Source organism: Polyodon spathula, chromosome 25 (genome assembly GCF_017654505.1).
Source record: "Polyodon spathula isolate WHYD16114869_AA chromosome 25, ASM1765450v1, whole genome shotgun sequence".
In the NCBI taxonomy this organism is placed as follows: Eukaryota; Metazoa; Chordata; class Actinopteri; order Acipenseriformes; family Polyodontidae; genus Polyodon; species Polyodon spathula.
The window spans coordinates 3207739-3224526 of record NC_054558.1 but is presented as its reverse complement, the minus strand read 5'-3'; the positions used below and the strand labels follow the sequence as shown (position 1 = coordinate 3224526).

Genomic DNA, 16788 nt, shown 5'->3' with positions numbered 1-16788 from the left:
CTGGAGTTTTTGTAGAATTTCTGTAAAATCTAAGAACTAAGAAATGCATTCTCTGTTCCGTTGTCTGAAGTCAGTAAGCGTTTTTGATTTATTATTATTATTATTATTATTATTATTATTATTATTATTATTATTATTATTATTATTATTATTATTATTTTAATTAACAGTTCAGTTGATCTAAACAATGTCGGATCTAATTAACTACAGCGTTTTAAACATTGAAAATCAAGCATCGAGACTGCAACGTGGAGATGTGTGTGTGTTCGTTTCTTTCAGTGGTTTAACCACGCGGGTGTTTAGATCCATCGTTCAGACCAGCTTGTGTTCCTTACTAAGCAGGCTCTTCCCTGCCTAGCACTACACCTGGAAACAGCTGCCTCTGGGTGTTGTATCATTTGTTATTTTTGTGATAAAATGCAAATTCTTTTGTTTTAAGTGTATGTGTGTAGAAGTGGAAGTTCTCTTCAGGTGTAGCAGAGATGAAAGCGGGCTGTGGGTTGAAAGCGCGGCGGCAGCGAGTCCCGGCTTGTCCGGTACTGTTCTGGAAATAAAATCTTGTTTATGGTACCGCTGGTAATTACAAGTCACCCCGGGCCTGCCAGACTGCTTAATCGTGGCTTTAAAACTGGGATTACAGCAATAACAGCATCGCTCTGAAGTCTCGGGTATCAGGGGCTGTTTTGAAGATATTTGCTGCTGGTCTATTTTAAGACAAGGATGGTTGGTTTGTACAGGTGAAGCTGTAAAACATGAAACGATGATCTGAAGTGCTCTGACTCGTGCAATGAAACGAAGGAGCTCAGAGTTCATAGTCGTGCTCCAGTCTCCTTGGGTTAATACTCTGAAATACAAAGCACCTCTAAACGTGAGGAGGGAGGGGGGGGCTGTGGACCGAGCGGCTGTTTTCCGCGCTTTTATCTCTGCAGGTTTGATCTTCAGTGGTCTCGTCTCATCAGTGCAGGCTGCAAACCCTCCAGCTGTCCTTTGCAGAACGAGCCACGCTCTCCTGCCTCCTCCTCCTTCTCTGTCTTCTAAACGGCAGACATGAAACCTCATAATCCCCGCTTCGCTTGTGCAGGCAGCTTACCAGCATGCTTTACCAGTGGGAGTGGAGCAGACTCCTGATCCTCCTTCTAATTCCAGTGCGATTTCCTCTCCTCTTGGGATACAGAATGTGGAATTAGTGGCTTTCACATCTCTTGTTTCCTCCCACAGCCGGATAGCCACAGAAAGCCACAATATATATGAAGATTTTACTACCAGTTAGATTTCCAGTAGAAGCACTGACTGCTTCGGTTTGTGTTGACCGCTCCACTCTCTGCCTTGCCCACTACCTGGCACTGGGGTCTATTTTAATGATCTAGACCATGGCAGATCTTAACACCACCAGCCTTTAAAGTCATTATCAGGACTGCTCGGTCGCTGACCCCCTTCCAGCGCCTCCTCAAGACACACCTGTTCAGACAACACCTGTGAACCTCACAGCTCCAGACTGGACTACATGGCACCCAGCTGCATCAGTACTTGCATCAGCTTGTGCTGGCGCTGAACTGCTCCACGCTCGGCTGTATTCCACTACTGCTCTCAATCACAGTTATATGTCCTGTCTCTTGTATTTGATTTTACTCTTAAAGGTAACCCTATTCACGCTTGTCTGTAATTGCTCTTGTTTGAAATCGTCCTTATTCGTTTATTGTTCTGACTACTTGCTCTTAACAGAATTTACTCCTTTGTAAGTTTAACTGCTCTGTCGTGATCGCTCTCAAATGTAATTATTCGCTGTATTTTTTATTTTTTCTGGCTCTTACTGCTGATCTGATTGAACTCTATAACTGCTCTTATCTGTAATGTGATACTTTGTAACATCTGTAAGTCTCCCTGGATAAGGGCGTCTGCTAAGAAACAAATAATAATAATAATTATTATTAATCTCTGCAGCCTGTGTATCTACGTTTGCATGTACTGCAGGCACATATTCACCAGTCCCTACCCAGATATGTCTCCTCCTTCCTCTTCTTTCCTCTACCTGTTTTGAATCCCCCCCCCCTCCCCGGGGCGTGCCTCTGTTTGAAGTTGGATCAGGTAAGCCAGGTAAGCACCTAGACTTGAGATCTGACAGGGAAGGGAACATCAAACCTGCAGCAGGAGAGATGCGATCTGCAGAGCTGTGAGGAGCCTGGACTGGGACTGTCAGCCACACAGGATAGCAAAGGGCTCGCTCACTCACTCACTCACTCACTCTCCTCACATGCGCTGCACTCAACATTGTGACCAATAAGGAGTGAATGCATCTACAGCTGACTGCACCCTGAGCACAACTGAACAGAATCAACACACCATAGCTGACAAACTGAAGGTAAGGATGGCATTCTTATTATTATTATTTGGGCGGGGGGGGGGTATATAATTAAACTGCAAAATAATCCATAAGAATCCAGAGAAGTGAAAAAAGAATTTCAGAGCATTGCAAAATTTAATAACGAATGCGTGTAAAGGAGTAGAAGATTCATGTGAGGCACCAGTGCGTTGCAGGGCATGTTCCAGTTAACTTCCAGTGAGGTAAAGGCACACTGCTCCAGTTCTCAAAAATCAATCAAATAAATCCTCTGTGATCCTCTCTTTACAATCTGCTTCACAGCAGCAACAGCACAAGCAGGAACCAAACATGCAGGAACTGCACAGTACGAGGGCCGAAATAAAAAGAACACAACGCTACAACGTAGCACAACAATGCAAGGATCACAGCACAAGCTCCTCCGGAAAATAAGATTCTGCTTCCTTTTATACATGCGCTGACTCTCCAGTTAGCATGCAGTACCTAGCTTGGGAATGGCCATCCCTGTGATTGCTGGCAGGGATGGATTTAACCCCGTCCCTGCCAACCTTGCGTTCCCACACACACACTATTCACAGCAGCAGGGCTTCCAATATGAAGCTGAAGGAACACAAAGCCACTTTTACAGGAACAGCAGCTTGAAACCTGGTTCCAGGAGACCTAGTTTGAGGCAAATTTGCTGTATCAAACCCCAGGGCTCCCCTGGTGTGCCCTGCAGTGGCCTGAAACCCCGCCTCCTGAAACCAAGCTCACTGTATTCTTATCTGTTACTGATCCTCTCTTGTGTGCCATGGTCAGTCTGCACTGTCATTTTGCAGCTTGCCTTCGTGTACATACTCTGTTCAATTCAATTACTGTGCTGTGCGTTGCAACACAGTTTGCAAAAGTAACTGGAATATCTATGGGAGGAGGCACTGGTATCCAGAACCATTTTAATATCTCGTTGCAAAGGTTTTTATATGTGCCAGTGAGCACCCGATCCCTTCAGAGTGCTGTCAGTATCCTGTTGGAAAATCATAGACGACTCCAGTGAAGCACGGTAGACGATGCCAAACAGATTGATATAAGCATTGCAAACTGCAAAGCAATTGTGTTAAATGTATTGTGTAGCTTTATAGGGGATAGCAAATGGTGCACACGTGTGCTGAAAGGCTACGCTGTTGTAACTGTTGAGTTTTACAAGGTGTTAAACTGGACTGAATATGTACACTTCCCCTTTAATATGATGAAGAAGCAGGGCTCAGATCTTGTGATGTTTTTGACATTCTCTCCGCATTCTGATTAGCACGCCCGAAACTTGGTTAGAGGGCTCGGGGAGCAAGCCAGGGAAATTCCTGTGATTTTCACAAAGCTGTCAGTCACAGGGCAGAACTTTTATAATGAAAAAGGTATAATTAAAAGTATCTAGTTTCTTTGATAACCCTGTTAAAACTGATTCGATTTTTCTAAAGTTGAAAGGCGTTACGGTATTTTTAAAATGTATTTAAAAATGGCTATACTGTGAAAAAAAGATATGCTGTCTTGCCTGTCTTGACTGAAACGTGCACGCGGCTGGGAGATGCATCTTCTATAAATTACAGAATGCATGTCAGGGGATCAGCCTGCCTCCCGTAGTTCATTTGAAGGGATCTGGGTAACGCGTTTAGCCAGCAGGAAGGTGGAATAGTCTTCTGTTGTAAAAGAGTACGGGTAATTTAAGACTGTATTGTTTGTGAAGACTGTTTCAAGATAGCTGACTCTTTCATCGCAGCTCGCTGCCTTTGTAATAATAAACTCTTTATGTGTAAAACGCTTCTCCTGTGTTTTCTTTTCACAGAGCCAGCGTAAGGAGACTTTGTTTGATGTCAAGGAGGTGCTGAAATCCTGCTGAACCGCTCGCAGATGTTTGTAGTTCTAATTAAATATGATCATGTTGGTGTGACGGCAGGTATTACTATAGATATATCAGAGGAGGTCCCTGCGTTAAAAAAAAAGCGAAGTGCTGCATCAATCCACTGAATCTCTTTGCTTGCCAGTCAGGATGAACAGTGGCTTCCCGCGCACACTGCTGGAGTGCAGACACAACCTGGTCCCTGCGAGCTGTGTGCAGTACGGGATAGCACCCTCTGGTGGTCACGTCCAATCACACCACCACCACCAGCACCCACACCGCCCTGCCGGGGGGCAGGGGGACCCCCTGGCGCACGTGCCCTTCTTGCTGTACCCCGCTAACGTCGACCCTGGCTACTACGACGCGTCCTACTCGGGCGCCCTGTTTCCCTACGTCCCGTTCCACGGGCACTTCGGCGTGTACGAATGCCCCTTTGAGCCCGCTTTCATCCAGAAGCGCAACGAGCGCGAGCGCCAGCGGGTCAAGTGCGTGAACGAGGGCTACGCCCGTCTGAGGGGCCACCTGCCCGGTGCCGAGTCTGAGAAAAGGCTCAGCAAAGTGGAGACTCTACGGGCAGCTATCCAATACATCAAGTACCTGCAGGAGCTGGTGAGCAGAACACCCACCAGCGGCTTGGGACGGGAGCCCGAGGCAGAGGAGCAAAACAGCAAGGCTTCCAGAAACACCAGGGCCAATTCAACAGAGCCCCTCCCAAACAGCGACGGGGAATCGCAGAATCTGTCATCCGCCTCTTCATCCCCCTTCTGCGAGTCGGAGGAGTCTGTGAGCTAGGAGGCTCCTGGGCTCCGCGGTGTACGATGTTTTATACAGGCAGACCACACATCCGAACTCTGCGCTGCAGCCAGTTGTAAGAGACAGGAATGCGAAGGTACGCTTGCTTTAGCACTGCTGGAGTCTGTTCCAGCACAGCAGAACAGGCTAGATCATCTCACTGTGAGCCAGCCAACACTGTAGTGGACCCGGGTTCAAATGAAACCAGGGAAGCATGTTTGAAATGAGTTAAGGGGTGAGGGTCTGGGTCTCCAGGGATCATTTCAGCATCGACTAGAGGAAGTTCTGGGATGAAACGGCCGCTAGGAATCAGAGGAGGCTAGAGGCATGAACTGGGGCCTCTCGTTCAGAACATTTAGAATGTTCCTCCTGGGGCAACATGGTGAGGGATTTCCAAAAAAAGAATCGGCAACAATAACCCCCCCCTGCTGAAAATCCAGCTCTCGTAAGAAAGCTAATCGCTGGTAAACTCCTTCAAATAAACCGTGAGGCTTTTCTACAAGAATTGTAACTTCAACCTGCTTTCCACTGGTCTGTCGGTTGGCTTTGCATCCTAGCTAAGGTATGTGTGTGTGTTAGTGACACAGAGTCCACTGGAATGCTGGTTGCACCCAAACATGGGTTCTGCATCTTGGAAGAGCTGCTTCCTACCAGCTTTATTCAGGACCAAGCCTTTCCCTGTAGACTTTCAAACCATATACTTCTCATTGCTAAATCAGTGTGTGTGTGAGAGAGAGAGAGAGTTTTATCATGTCTGTCACAACAGTTTGTAGTTATTTTTTTTTTTTTTTTATATTTGAAAACACTGTGTATCTTGCTGCTGGTGCAAAATATTTAATTTAATTTGTATCTTTTTTTTAATTATTGAGTTTGCATGCTTCTTTTGCACTTTACCCAAAGTTTGGTATTTCTTTTTGTGTGTGTAGAACTGTCCTAGAAAGTAGAAAGCAAGGGCGTTCCTTCTGCTGCAAAGCAATTTATAATAAAACGTGTTTTAAAAATCAAGCGCTGTGTGGTTGCCTTGTGCTGATGCCCTGTCAGGAATGGGTAAACAGTATGGACCCAAGACATGAAACTCCACTCACACGCCCTGCCTCTGTTATCCACCAGAGGGAGCTCAAGTACAGAAAGAGAGGCTTTACTGGGTGTAAATGAAATCGTAGTGCACAGTCTTGCATGTTTTACACATACAGAGATCCTGCAATGTTTAAAGTCTTGCTGATCCCATAAGACCAGACACTACAAAATAATATTTTAGTACAAAACTGAACCTGGTCCTGGACATGGTCATCCTCCATTTCAATTATTAGGACTGTTGAATTATTGCAGGTATGTACGCTAAATATACCCTCCTATTGATAATCATCACCTCATAAAACATGTGCCAAACTGTCTTCCAGATCCCAGCTTTGATCCATTCACTATGATTGTGTTAAAGGCACTCCTTGAGGTATGATACCCAGTGTCCACACATCAGGCAGGAGCTCAGTAAGTTTAATGTCTTTGGGATCGGAAGCCCTGCTAGTTCAGCCCTGAGTTTCAGAAACCCCCTTGTTTAGATTAGTGAAATGCACAGGAGCCAGGAATGTGAGCAACGTCAAGTCCCTGAGTAAGGGAGCGCCCCCATCCCAGCGTCAATAAGTCACCTACCCGGGAGCTGTTCACAATGCAGCTGCTATATAAGGGAGGGACAGTTCATTAGGGAGGTCGTCGCTCCAGTTCCTGGCACGGCTCCTGATCATAATATATTCCAGGGTAGTTCTGAAACTGACAGGGTAGTTGCTGTGTCTGACGTGAAGGGCAGGGTAAATTCAGAACCTGACAAGGCTTTTTTTTAATGCACGAGTGGTTTACACTGGAGTTTGTTTGAGCCTCAGTTCATTTCATCTACATGCCAGGGAGGCAGAATCATAAATAACAGCCAGACAGCGACACACGCTCCTGACTGGGGATTTAAAGGGGCCCCGTCTCTTTCTGTCAGGTTAGCGTACAAGCAAGACATCGCAGCAGGCTTGCCAAGCGTCCGCTCCAGAGTTTCACAACCGGAAGAAACGACTAGGATTGCAGGGCTGGACTTACCAAGGGCTTTAGACTGAAGTGAAATATGCACCATTTTTTGTGGTAAATTTTTTTTTAAATGCAACATGACTGGCAACAAACAAGGTAGGCACACTTTTGAGCTTTTCCATTCCTTTTTTTTGCACTGTTTTCCATCTGAAAAGAAAAACCATCTGTCATGTTTCAAAGCAATGCGATAATAACGAGACGAGCAGGGAAGTGCTCGGTGCGAACCCTCTCACTGTTAATATCACACTGATGGGAATCAATACGCGCTGGCAATCCAAAGAGAGACCAGGGCCAGAGCGTTCCCTCATCAGCGCCAGAGCATTCCCTCATCAACGCCAGAGCTTTCCCTCATCAACGCCAGAGCGTTCCCTCATCAGCGCCAGAGCGTTCCCTCATCAAGCGTTCCCTCATCAGCGCCAGAGCGTTCCCTCATCAACGCCAGAGCGTTCCCTCATCAGCGCCAGAGCGTTCCCTCATCAGCGCCAGAGCGTTCCCTCATCAGGGCCAGAGCGTTCCCTCATCAGGGCCAGAGCGTTCCCTCATCAACGCCAGAGCGTTCCCTCATCAAGCGTTCCCTCACAGGGCCAGAGCGTTCCCTCATCAGCGCCAGAGCGTTCCCTCATCAGCGCCAGAGCGTTCCCTCATCAGCGCCAGAGCGTTCCCTCATCAGCGCCAGAGCGTTCCCTCGTCAGGGCCAGAGCGTTCACTCATCAACGCCAGAGCGTTCCCTCATCAACGCCAGAGCGTTCCCTCATCAGCGCCAGAGCGTTCCCTCATCAGCGCCAGAGCGTTCCCTCATCAGGGCCAGAGCGTTCCCTCATCAGGGCCACAGTCCACTCATCTAGCGGGAGAGGTAGTAAGTGCTATCGTGTGGAGCAGTGTACACATGTTACACTCACTACTCACTCACTCCGAAGTCTTGTTAGGGAGGTGGATAGAGAACGAAACGATATAGTAAAACGGAGTGAAGTAAAGCCTGGCAATGAGAGAGAGAGAGATGCAGGACACTAGACACGGACGGTACCAATCTTCCTTGTATATCTTTTGCTCCCTTCCTTTCTGACCGTTACTCTCTCTCTCTCTGTCTCTGTGCTCTGTGCCTGTTAGAAGGGTGTTTGGTCGTTGGAAGTTGCCAGGACGAGTTAGCGACAGCTGCAGTTCTTTACTTTCCTGCTGCCTCAGGATCCTGGACTCAGCCCCTCTGCAACTCCCTCGCTCCTCTCCACTGCTCTGTGTGTGTGTGTCTAAATTTAAACCATGCTACCAGAGCACAGGCTACTGCAGCAACTGCTCCAGCTCTTACAGGCGCGGTGTTGTTTTACCCTCTGAGAAACCAGCTCAGCAGAAAGGTTCTCCAGTAGACCTTGCTTCTGAGAGGGACAGCGGGAGAGAGGGGGCAAGAGAGAGAGGAGCTTCTCATCCTCGGAGGCGCAGGGACTGATAAAGAGCAGCGTGACAGTAGGGGAAAGGTGGTTGTGGGGGAAGCAAGGGTTCGAATTTTTTATTTATTTATTTTTTTTTCTGAGACAGCCAGCATGGAGCCCAACGCCAAGGTTACTGCCCAGGAAATGGACTCCCTTCAGAGGAAGAAACTGAAAGAAAAACTGAAGAAACAAGCATGCGCGGGGAACCCCAGGCCAGCCCGGGCGCTGTGTTGCCTCACCCTGGACAACCCCTTCAGGAAAGCCTGCATCAGCATCGTGGAGTGGAAGTATCCTTCCACGTTGAGCTTTTCAACAAACCCCGATCTACTGGAAGGGAAGATTTCTGGCTTCAAAGGACTGGTCAAAATACTGGTCTTCTTTTATTTATTATTATTATTATTATTATTATTATTATTATTATTATTAGGGTGGAAAATTTTCCAAATTTTAAAACTAAAAAGAGACAGTTTTTTTTTTTTTTAAATATTATTTATTATTAATATTATTTTCTCCCAAAAAAAAAAAAAGTATGAGAAGAAGATGAAAGATTATATATCAACACAACAGTGAAGTTCGTGTGCTGGCTATAATAATAGAGCTGCGGCCACCAGTATTTAAACTCGAGTTAAGATAGTTTAGCTGCGCACGCTGGACTGCGATGTTATCAAACACATCTGTGGCGACGGGACAGTCACTGCAGCCCGCGTTGTTTTATAAGATTGTGTTTAGTTATGAAAGTAAACCGAATGAGGGAGAAGTCTTTCTTAGAAAACATGAGCGATGCTGATAGAAGTTGTGCGTGTTTTTTATATATATTTAAACGCCAGAATGGAGCGGATATTCTGGGGCTCGGCAGCTGTCGCTCTCCGTCACCTTCTAAATCAAGGCTCTGAACTCAACAGGCAGGGGAATGTTGGGCTCCGCTCTGCCACCATGTGGTCAGAACGGGTAGTACGGCGGTAGAAATCTCAGGTATTACCGGTAACATACATTAGAAACACAGGCATACGTGTAACAGTTGTGGATAGCGACACTTTGATATGAGGCAAAGTTTACAGGAGCTCCTTTAAAACGTCTTACAATAGTGCAGTAAACCCTACTGGACCACTGTATATATTCATTCATTCACAAACGTGTATATAATCATATACTAATTGCTAGTGAAAGCAGGCAATACAAAATAGATGCATAACGCGTAGGTAAGCATTATGAAGTATTGCCAGGTACCGTAAAGCACACGAACAAACACGGCAAACCAGGGTAAACGATGGTAAAAGCAGAGCATAGCCACGGGGAAAAGCACCTGAGAGCCAGGATCACAAGCCCCAGCGCCACCTTCACCTGAAGCATCCTGCTCGCAGCGTCACATCGGTGCACAGTGCATTGTGGGAAGTGTAGTTCAGTTCTGTCTGAGTCAGGTGCGGTGTGCGTTTCATTATTCCCCGTGCGGTTTTTATGTATTTGATATATAAACAAAGCGCACTCCTGGAAGATGAGCTTCTTAGTGCTATAACTGTGACTCTTGTTTACTGTGGCTGGTTTAAGTTTGAATAGCATTATAGTGGGGGTAAGGGTTTCAGCTGAAGTTAGGATAAGGTTGCCAATATGAATGAAGAGATGCTCTGTGTTTCTAAACAGAAGTACAATAGTGCAACAGCTGCTTAAATGCAGTTTGCGTTTCCTTTTACATACGAAAGCTGCAAGCTTAGCTGTGGGGTGAATGCTCTGTGAAGAAAGCCCATCATGTTGTTTTAGAAACTCCAGTTCTGAATGATCATCGATCCTGATGCAGACAGGTTCAGCTGAGCTCCAGTGCTCACTGGAACTGGAAGAGCCAGCTGATCTTAAATCACAGGCAAGTAGATATGTGAATGAGAGAGGCTGTACTTGTGCTTTGCTGCTGCTGTTTCACCTGTTTCAAGTTCTCCTTCACCTGCACTGCCAGACCCTTTGAGATTATTATCTTACTGACCATCTTTGCCAACTGTGTGGCCCTCGCTGTCTTCCTGCCAATGCCAGAGGATGACACGAACAACGGCAACGTCAGCCTGGTGAGTCCCGACCCCAGTGTGTGTGTGTGTGTGTGTGTGTGTGTGTGTGTGTGTGTGTACATTCCTGCATGCTGTGTGTGTGTGTGTGTGTGTGTGTTAGTGTGTGTGTGAGTTGGTTGTGTGTGTACACACACACAATACTCTAACACAGCCCACACTCATCACACACACCACCAACATCACACACAGGTGTGTGTGTGTGGTGTGTCGTGTGTGTGTCACAACACTCATCTGCACCATCACACTCAGCACACACACACAACTTACTCTGTGTGTGTGTGTGTGGTGGTTGACCGTAGTTCACACACTGGCGTGTGTGTGTGTGTGTGTGAACTGATGTGGTGTACTCACTACACATGTCACACGACGGCGAGCCGCGAACACGATCACTCATGACACACGTACTACTCAGCACAAGAACACCTATTCACACACACACTACACCACGATCACCGACCCACACAGGACAATCACACGTGACACGCCAGAACACAGACATCCCACACATACGAACACACACCACCCGGATAACTCACACACAACCAGTCACACAGCAACCGACATCACTCCATCCACACGCACGTCACACCACAAACACACACGGGCTTGTGTGTGTGTGAGTGGTGTGTTTCTTGTGTGTGTGCGTGTGTGCGTGTGTGTGTGTGTGTGTGTGTGTGTGTGTGTGTGTGTGTGTGTGTGTGTGTGTGTGTGTGTCAGTGCTAGTGTGTGCGTGCAGTGTGTGTGTGTGTGAGGTTTCTTCAGGGCAGTGCCCTGTTATTATAATCCCTGTTGTGTTTAACTGTATGTCGCGTAGTTGTCTTTGCTCATGCGTTCTTGCCAGTGTCAGGTCACACTTTTTATTTGATTCACTGTTACTCAGTCAGGTGAGCTTATTGTACCCCAATGACATTTTCTGAAACTCCGCTCCGGCTGCCTGCGTTAGCTCTCTGTTGCTGAGCTGTTGCCTGTAGCTCTGTGAAATCTCACCGCTGTTTACAGAATCAGGCTCTGTCTCTGTAGTGGAATGAACCCTGAACCAGTCTAAACACTTTCATCCCCTCTCCGGCCAGCAGCTGCCGAGCCCCAGCGATTCGCAGCTCTTACTCCAGGCTTCAACGTGCAGCACCTTTGTGAAAAAAGCAATTCAAATGTTGGAGTTTGAGATTCAAAGGCAATGCAAAGAGAGGCAGCACAACGCAGTGCACCTGATTATAGTACAGAGTGGAAGTTAGGAGCCCCTGTGAGTTCCAGTGTGCTTGGAGTAAGGGGAACAGACAAGCTCTACTGCTTCCTTGCCATTCATGTTTCTTACAATTACTTAAGTGTTGTATTATTATTATTATTATTATTATTATTATTATTATTCTTATATATAATTATTATAATATTATAATATGTTCAAGTTGCTTTGACGGGAACTTCTCTTTAGTTGTAGTTGCCAGCCATAGACATCTGTAGATCAGCCAGTGCCTTTATATCAGTGAGCACCATCGCCACCTAGTGCACAGCACTGTACTGCCAGCAAAACTAAAGGAAGCCTGTTTCCAAAGTGACACAGGCTTGTTCTGCTGCAGAGACACTGTGGCTGAGTTTAGCCTAGGTTGCATATGTCTATGACAGCCAGCTAGAACTGGAGAGTACCTCGGCACAGAATCTGAAGTTAACTCCTCTTGCTGCAGTGTTGAGATCATTCACATGGACTCCATTGTGCCAGGGGGGGCTTTGTTTCAGATCCCCTGTGCTGCCATTGCTGGTCTTGCTGCGGACTGCGAATGGTTCTGCTGGGGTTTCAGAGTAGCACACTGGGATTATAATGGCAAACTATTCCTGTACAAATAAATGAAGCTGTTGGAATGAGCATGCCTGCCTGGCGTGGACAATCTGTCTGAGCACAGCAGTTAACGCTCCCATTATAAACAAGGGAGCTGACGGATAAAACCGGCACAGCTGACTTAGCTAAAGCAGCCCAGCTTGGGCTTGTGAGCTAGTGCCATCAGGATTGCGTTCCTAGCGATGAGGTCTTGTATGCAGCTCAATTACCAAACATGTGAGCGGGGTGACTGCCATCTGGACATGGAGTTTACAACCATTGCATGTCGCCCTGTCACTGTGGAGCCCAGGTGACCCAGAGGAACAGGTGCGCTTGCCTCACTCTGTTCTAATGCCTTTCTCTTTAGTCACACAGAGCTTTCGAATCAATGCGCTGCTTGGAGCGTGATGTCACCATAAAACAGAGCTCAGCACTAATCAAAATACAATGCCTTCTTAACCAAACGCTTCCCCAGTCTACAACTCTGGTAGAAATCCCCAAGCCACATTGATTACTTGCGTTTTAAAAAGTTTGAGAAGTTCCCCTAATCTTTGCCTGGTTCGTGATTCACTCCCCCGGGTGGAGTCTCTGGATGCTGGCTGAGCTGAGCTCTTATCCACACCTTCCAGCCCCTCTCTGCTCTGTGCCGGCCTTATGCTCCCGTCCCCTGAAGCCAAGGTGTGACAGATTACCAATTGCCTCATTTCACATCTTTATAATGTCCGCTGTACTTTACAAAGCAAAACAAAGTTCACAGGGGTGTCCTGTGGTATACTGTGGTAAAAGCACAGCAAAGCGCAGTAAAACACACAGGAGTGGAATTCCAGTGCTTCATTGTTTAACCCGAATGAGAACACAGTGAGATTTGAATCTCATTTCCTAGCGGGTCCTGGAAAATTCCGTTGTGATCATCTGGGCGTGACCTCGAGTGTCGGCTGTACCCATTTAAATCCGAATCTGTTTTGGGAGGGAGGCATTCCCCACATAGCAGCCCCGCTGCCTCCTGCAGACCCGTCGAAACCCAACCTCCCCTGGGCCAGGCTGAGAACGAGGTCACTGCACAGAACAAGGCTGGCTCTGCTCTCAAGAAGCTGTCCTGTAATCACACGTCAAGCTCATGCCAGGACGCTGGTTTGCTATTCAGAAAAGCCTTCGTTCCAGATTGCATTAATCAATGCATTCAGAAGCCTGGCAGTGCCTCTCTGGCGAGGGCAGATATGCAGTTTGCATGTCTTGTGAAATATATTGCTCATTCAAATACTTATAAGCGGATTATCTATTCCAAGATAGTAAGTAAAGGATCTGAGTTACAGAGGGCAATACAATCCCCACCCCTAGTCCTAAGTCATTTGCTGTTGCCTTAATCTGTGCCGGTACTGTGTGTGTTTATATGTATGTACTGTATATATAAAGTATGGCGTATTTAGAAGGTGTTTTTTATTGTCGGCTGTTACTTACACTAGAGCAGCTCAGTGAGCAGCCCTGCGTTTACACAGCCAGTCAAAAGGGAGACCAAAAATGGTATTGTTTGAAGTGCAGTGCATGACTGCAGACCGTGCCAGCGCACTTTCAGCAGGGCTCCACATGCGCAAAAATGTATTGGACTGGCGAGAAAAAGACAGAGAATCTAAATACTGGGTTAGCTGGCAGGCACGATGCCGCAGCCTCCCGCTCTCTGGAATGTAAGGAGGCTACTGACAGGGCTGGGCTGACAGTGGGGCTGAGAGGAGAGGCACCTTATAGCATAGACACCCCTAGCCCTGCCCCGTAACATACCTGAATCAGAGATGAATAGAGCTTACCAGAGTGCATTGAGAAGCTTGCCACGCTTACACCTTGTACAGTAAGACTTTGCTGTATTTTTTGCTATGTTTTCAATAGGCTTTCCTACACCTTGTTATAGTCCTGCCCTGGCACTGGACCCCCACTTCCATTCAGTTCACTTGGTTTGTATTTTATAGTGCAGTTACCTCCAAGGTAACGCTACAGATGAGAAGATGCTGCTTCTGCCTCCTATTCTTGTGCTGTAATCTGGACTGGGTGCTGTCAGACCATGTGAAACTACAGCAAATCTACCAGGAGGAGACCCATTCTGTATTAAGATGTCTTTTGTTTGTGCCATAGTTGGGGGGGGGGCTTGCCTCAAGTTAAAAGGTCAGCTGATTACATGAGTTCACATCCCAGTGCCCCGCGTGCTGCCTCGCTGTTCACTGTTTAAATCCCTCCACAGGAAAAAGTGGAGTACATCTTTCTGATCGTCTTCACCATTGAAGCGTTTCTGAAGATCGTGGCCTACGGGTTTCTGTTCCACCCGGACGCCTACCTGCGGAACTGCTGGAACATCCTGGACTTCATCATTGTGTTTGTCGGGTAAGATCAAATAAAGGATCGATGCCTCCCGTATAGCCCGCGGCTCTGCCTCTGAGGTGAGGCTGTGCTCTGGGGAGAGCCCTTCAGCTGAATGTGTACCGATGCCTCGCCCCTCTCTCCCCTCCTGGCAGGCTGTTCACGGTGGCTCTGGAGACAATCAGCCTCATCGATGGAGTCGAGACCCCCGTGGGGGGCAAGGGGGCCGGCTTCGACGTCAAGGCCCTGCGAGCGTTCAGAGTCCTGCGGCCGCTGCGCCTCGTCTCGGGGGTGCCCAGTAAGACACAGCACTAGTACTGGGATTGCTGGGAGGGGAGGGGAGGGGCGTGTGCAGCACATGTCTCTCTAAATGTTCTTAAAATACTGAAAATTCTTGCTATTGACCTTTTTAATGATTTTTAAAAATATTTGTATTATTCCCTCTTGCCGTCTATCATCTAAATTCAGTGATGCTGTGGAGTTCTTTTGCTTCGTCGTTGATTTGCTATCAGAGAGTCATGTGAGGCTCTGACTCTGAAGTTATAGATCTGTACCATGGGATACAGCAGGGTCTGGTTGAACCAGGGGGTGATATATTTAGGGATGCTTGTCATGAAACGCGCTGCTGTGTTGTAAGCGGTGGTCATTCCTCTCCAGGCCTGCAGGTGGTGCTCAATGCCATCATCAAAGCCATGGTCCCTCTGCTGCACATTGCCCTGCTGGTCCTCTTCATGATAATCATCTACGCCATCATCGGCTTGGAGCTCTTCAAGTGCAAGATGCACAGGACCTGCTTCTACACCGGCACAGGTCAGTACACAGGGGATAGGGACTGGAGTGGACTGGACTGCATTGACTCTACTGCACTGCCATTGCACACACAACAGGACACAAAGCTATTCCTAGAGACTGTGCTATGATGTACTGTACAGCAATACGCACCAGTTGTGATGCTACTCTCAGTAGGGCCAGTAAATGCAGGGGCCTCTGCTGGTATTGTGGGACGGGAGAGCAGATTACCTGAAACAGGTAAGTAAACGAGGCAAAGCTGCTGCACACGGGGGCCGTTATCATGCGTGTTGTGCAGGACCCCCCCCCACACACACTTTTAATCTTTGTGGTTCCCCTAGACATCGTGGCATCAGGGAATGAGAAGCCGGCCCCCTGTGCGTTGGGGGGTGAGGGGCGCGACTGCCCCCTCAACGGGACGGAGTGTAAGAGCGGCTGGCCGGGACCCAACAACGGCATCACCCACTTCGACAACTTCGGCTTCGCCATGCTGACTGTGTACCAGTGCATCACCATGGAGGGCTGGACCGACGTGCTCTATTGGGTAATCCAGACGCTTCTCTTAGATAACGAAGGTCCTGTACTGTGCCAATTGGGAGCATGCAGGTCTGCACTTGTAGAAGCTTGCCCCCCATCCCTCTCTCTCTTCTCCCTCTCTCTCTCTGTCAGGTCAACGATGCGATTGGTAATGAGTGGCCCTGGATCTACTTTGTCAGCCTCATCCTGCTTGGGTCCTTCTTCGTGCTGAACCTGGTGCTGGGTGTGCTCAGTGGGTGTGTGCCTCCCTCCCTCTCATCTTTCTTTAAAGGGTAGGTGCAATTAGCAGAATATTTACTTTGCGTTTCCCTCTTGTCTCCCTGTGTCCTCCCCTCTCCGCAGTGAGTTCACCAAGGAGCGCGAGAAGGCCAAGTCTCGGGGCGAGTTCCAGAAGCTGAGGGAGCGGCAGCAGCTGGAGGAAGACCTGCGGGGGTACCTGGACTGGATCACCCACGCAGAGGTGATGGACCTCGACCAGGAACACAGGGAAGGTAGTGACTCCGCTCGGCACATCACACTGCATCCCACTCTACACCAGGGCCGGGGCGCAGTCCTGTTTGTCAATTCCTTTTTAAAAAATCACATCAAAATTGCAATTAGCAGTATTCTTAAAACAAGCTTCTCACAGTGGCAACACATACTTAAATTGAAGTCACTGCTTAAATCGGCTTCAAATGAAGGCAGTTGCACAATCACAACAGTTATTATGTCTCTAAAATATCAATTCCAATTTTTTTGAAGAAATTGGAGTTGGAGTTGGAGTT

The 16788-nt window shown here is 47.6% G+C and overlaps 2 protein-coding genes across 4 annotated transcripts in view; both read left to right on the top strand.

Annotated features, from left to right (window-relative positions):
- Positions 1–184: 184 nt before the first annotated feature.
- Positions 185–5945, top strand: LOC121299888 (achaete-scute homolog 5-like). Its single transcript, XM_041228083.1, has 2 exons — positions 185–2359; positions 4155–5945. The coding sequence occupies exon 2, from the start codon at positions 4359–4361 to the stop codon at positions 4998–5000; it is 642 nt and encodes a 213-aa protein (XP_041084017.1). The 5' UTR covers positions 185–2359; positions 4155–4358; the 3' UTR covers positions 5001–5945.
- A 2369-nt stretch (positions 5946–8314) lies between these two features.
- Positions 8315–16788, top strand: part of LOC121299885 (voltage-dependent L-type calcium channel subunit alpha-1S-like) — a 31820-nt gene continuing 23346 nt past the window's right edge. For 2 of the 3 annotated variants that reach the window (XM_041228081.1, XM_041228080.1), the window contains exons 1-8: positions 8317–8778; positions 10437–10542; positions 14583–14722; positions 14854–14996; positions 15356–15508; positions 15829–16031; positions 16157–16260; positions 16367–16515. In XM_041228081.1, coding sequence (XP_041084015.1) covers positions 8603–8778; positions 10437–10542; positions 14583–14722; positions 14854–14996; positions 15356–15508; positions 15829–16031; positions 16157–16260; positions 16367–16515 — 1174 coding nt within the window. In that variant the 5' untranslated portion in view covers positions 8317–8602. Of the gene's footprint in view, positions 8779–10436; positions 10543–14582; positions 14723–14853; positions 14997–15355; positions 15509–15828; positions 16032–16156; positions 16261–16366; positions 16516–16788 lie in introns of all 3 variants that reach the window. The other variant, XM_041228082.1, reaches the window with a different exon arrangement.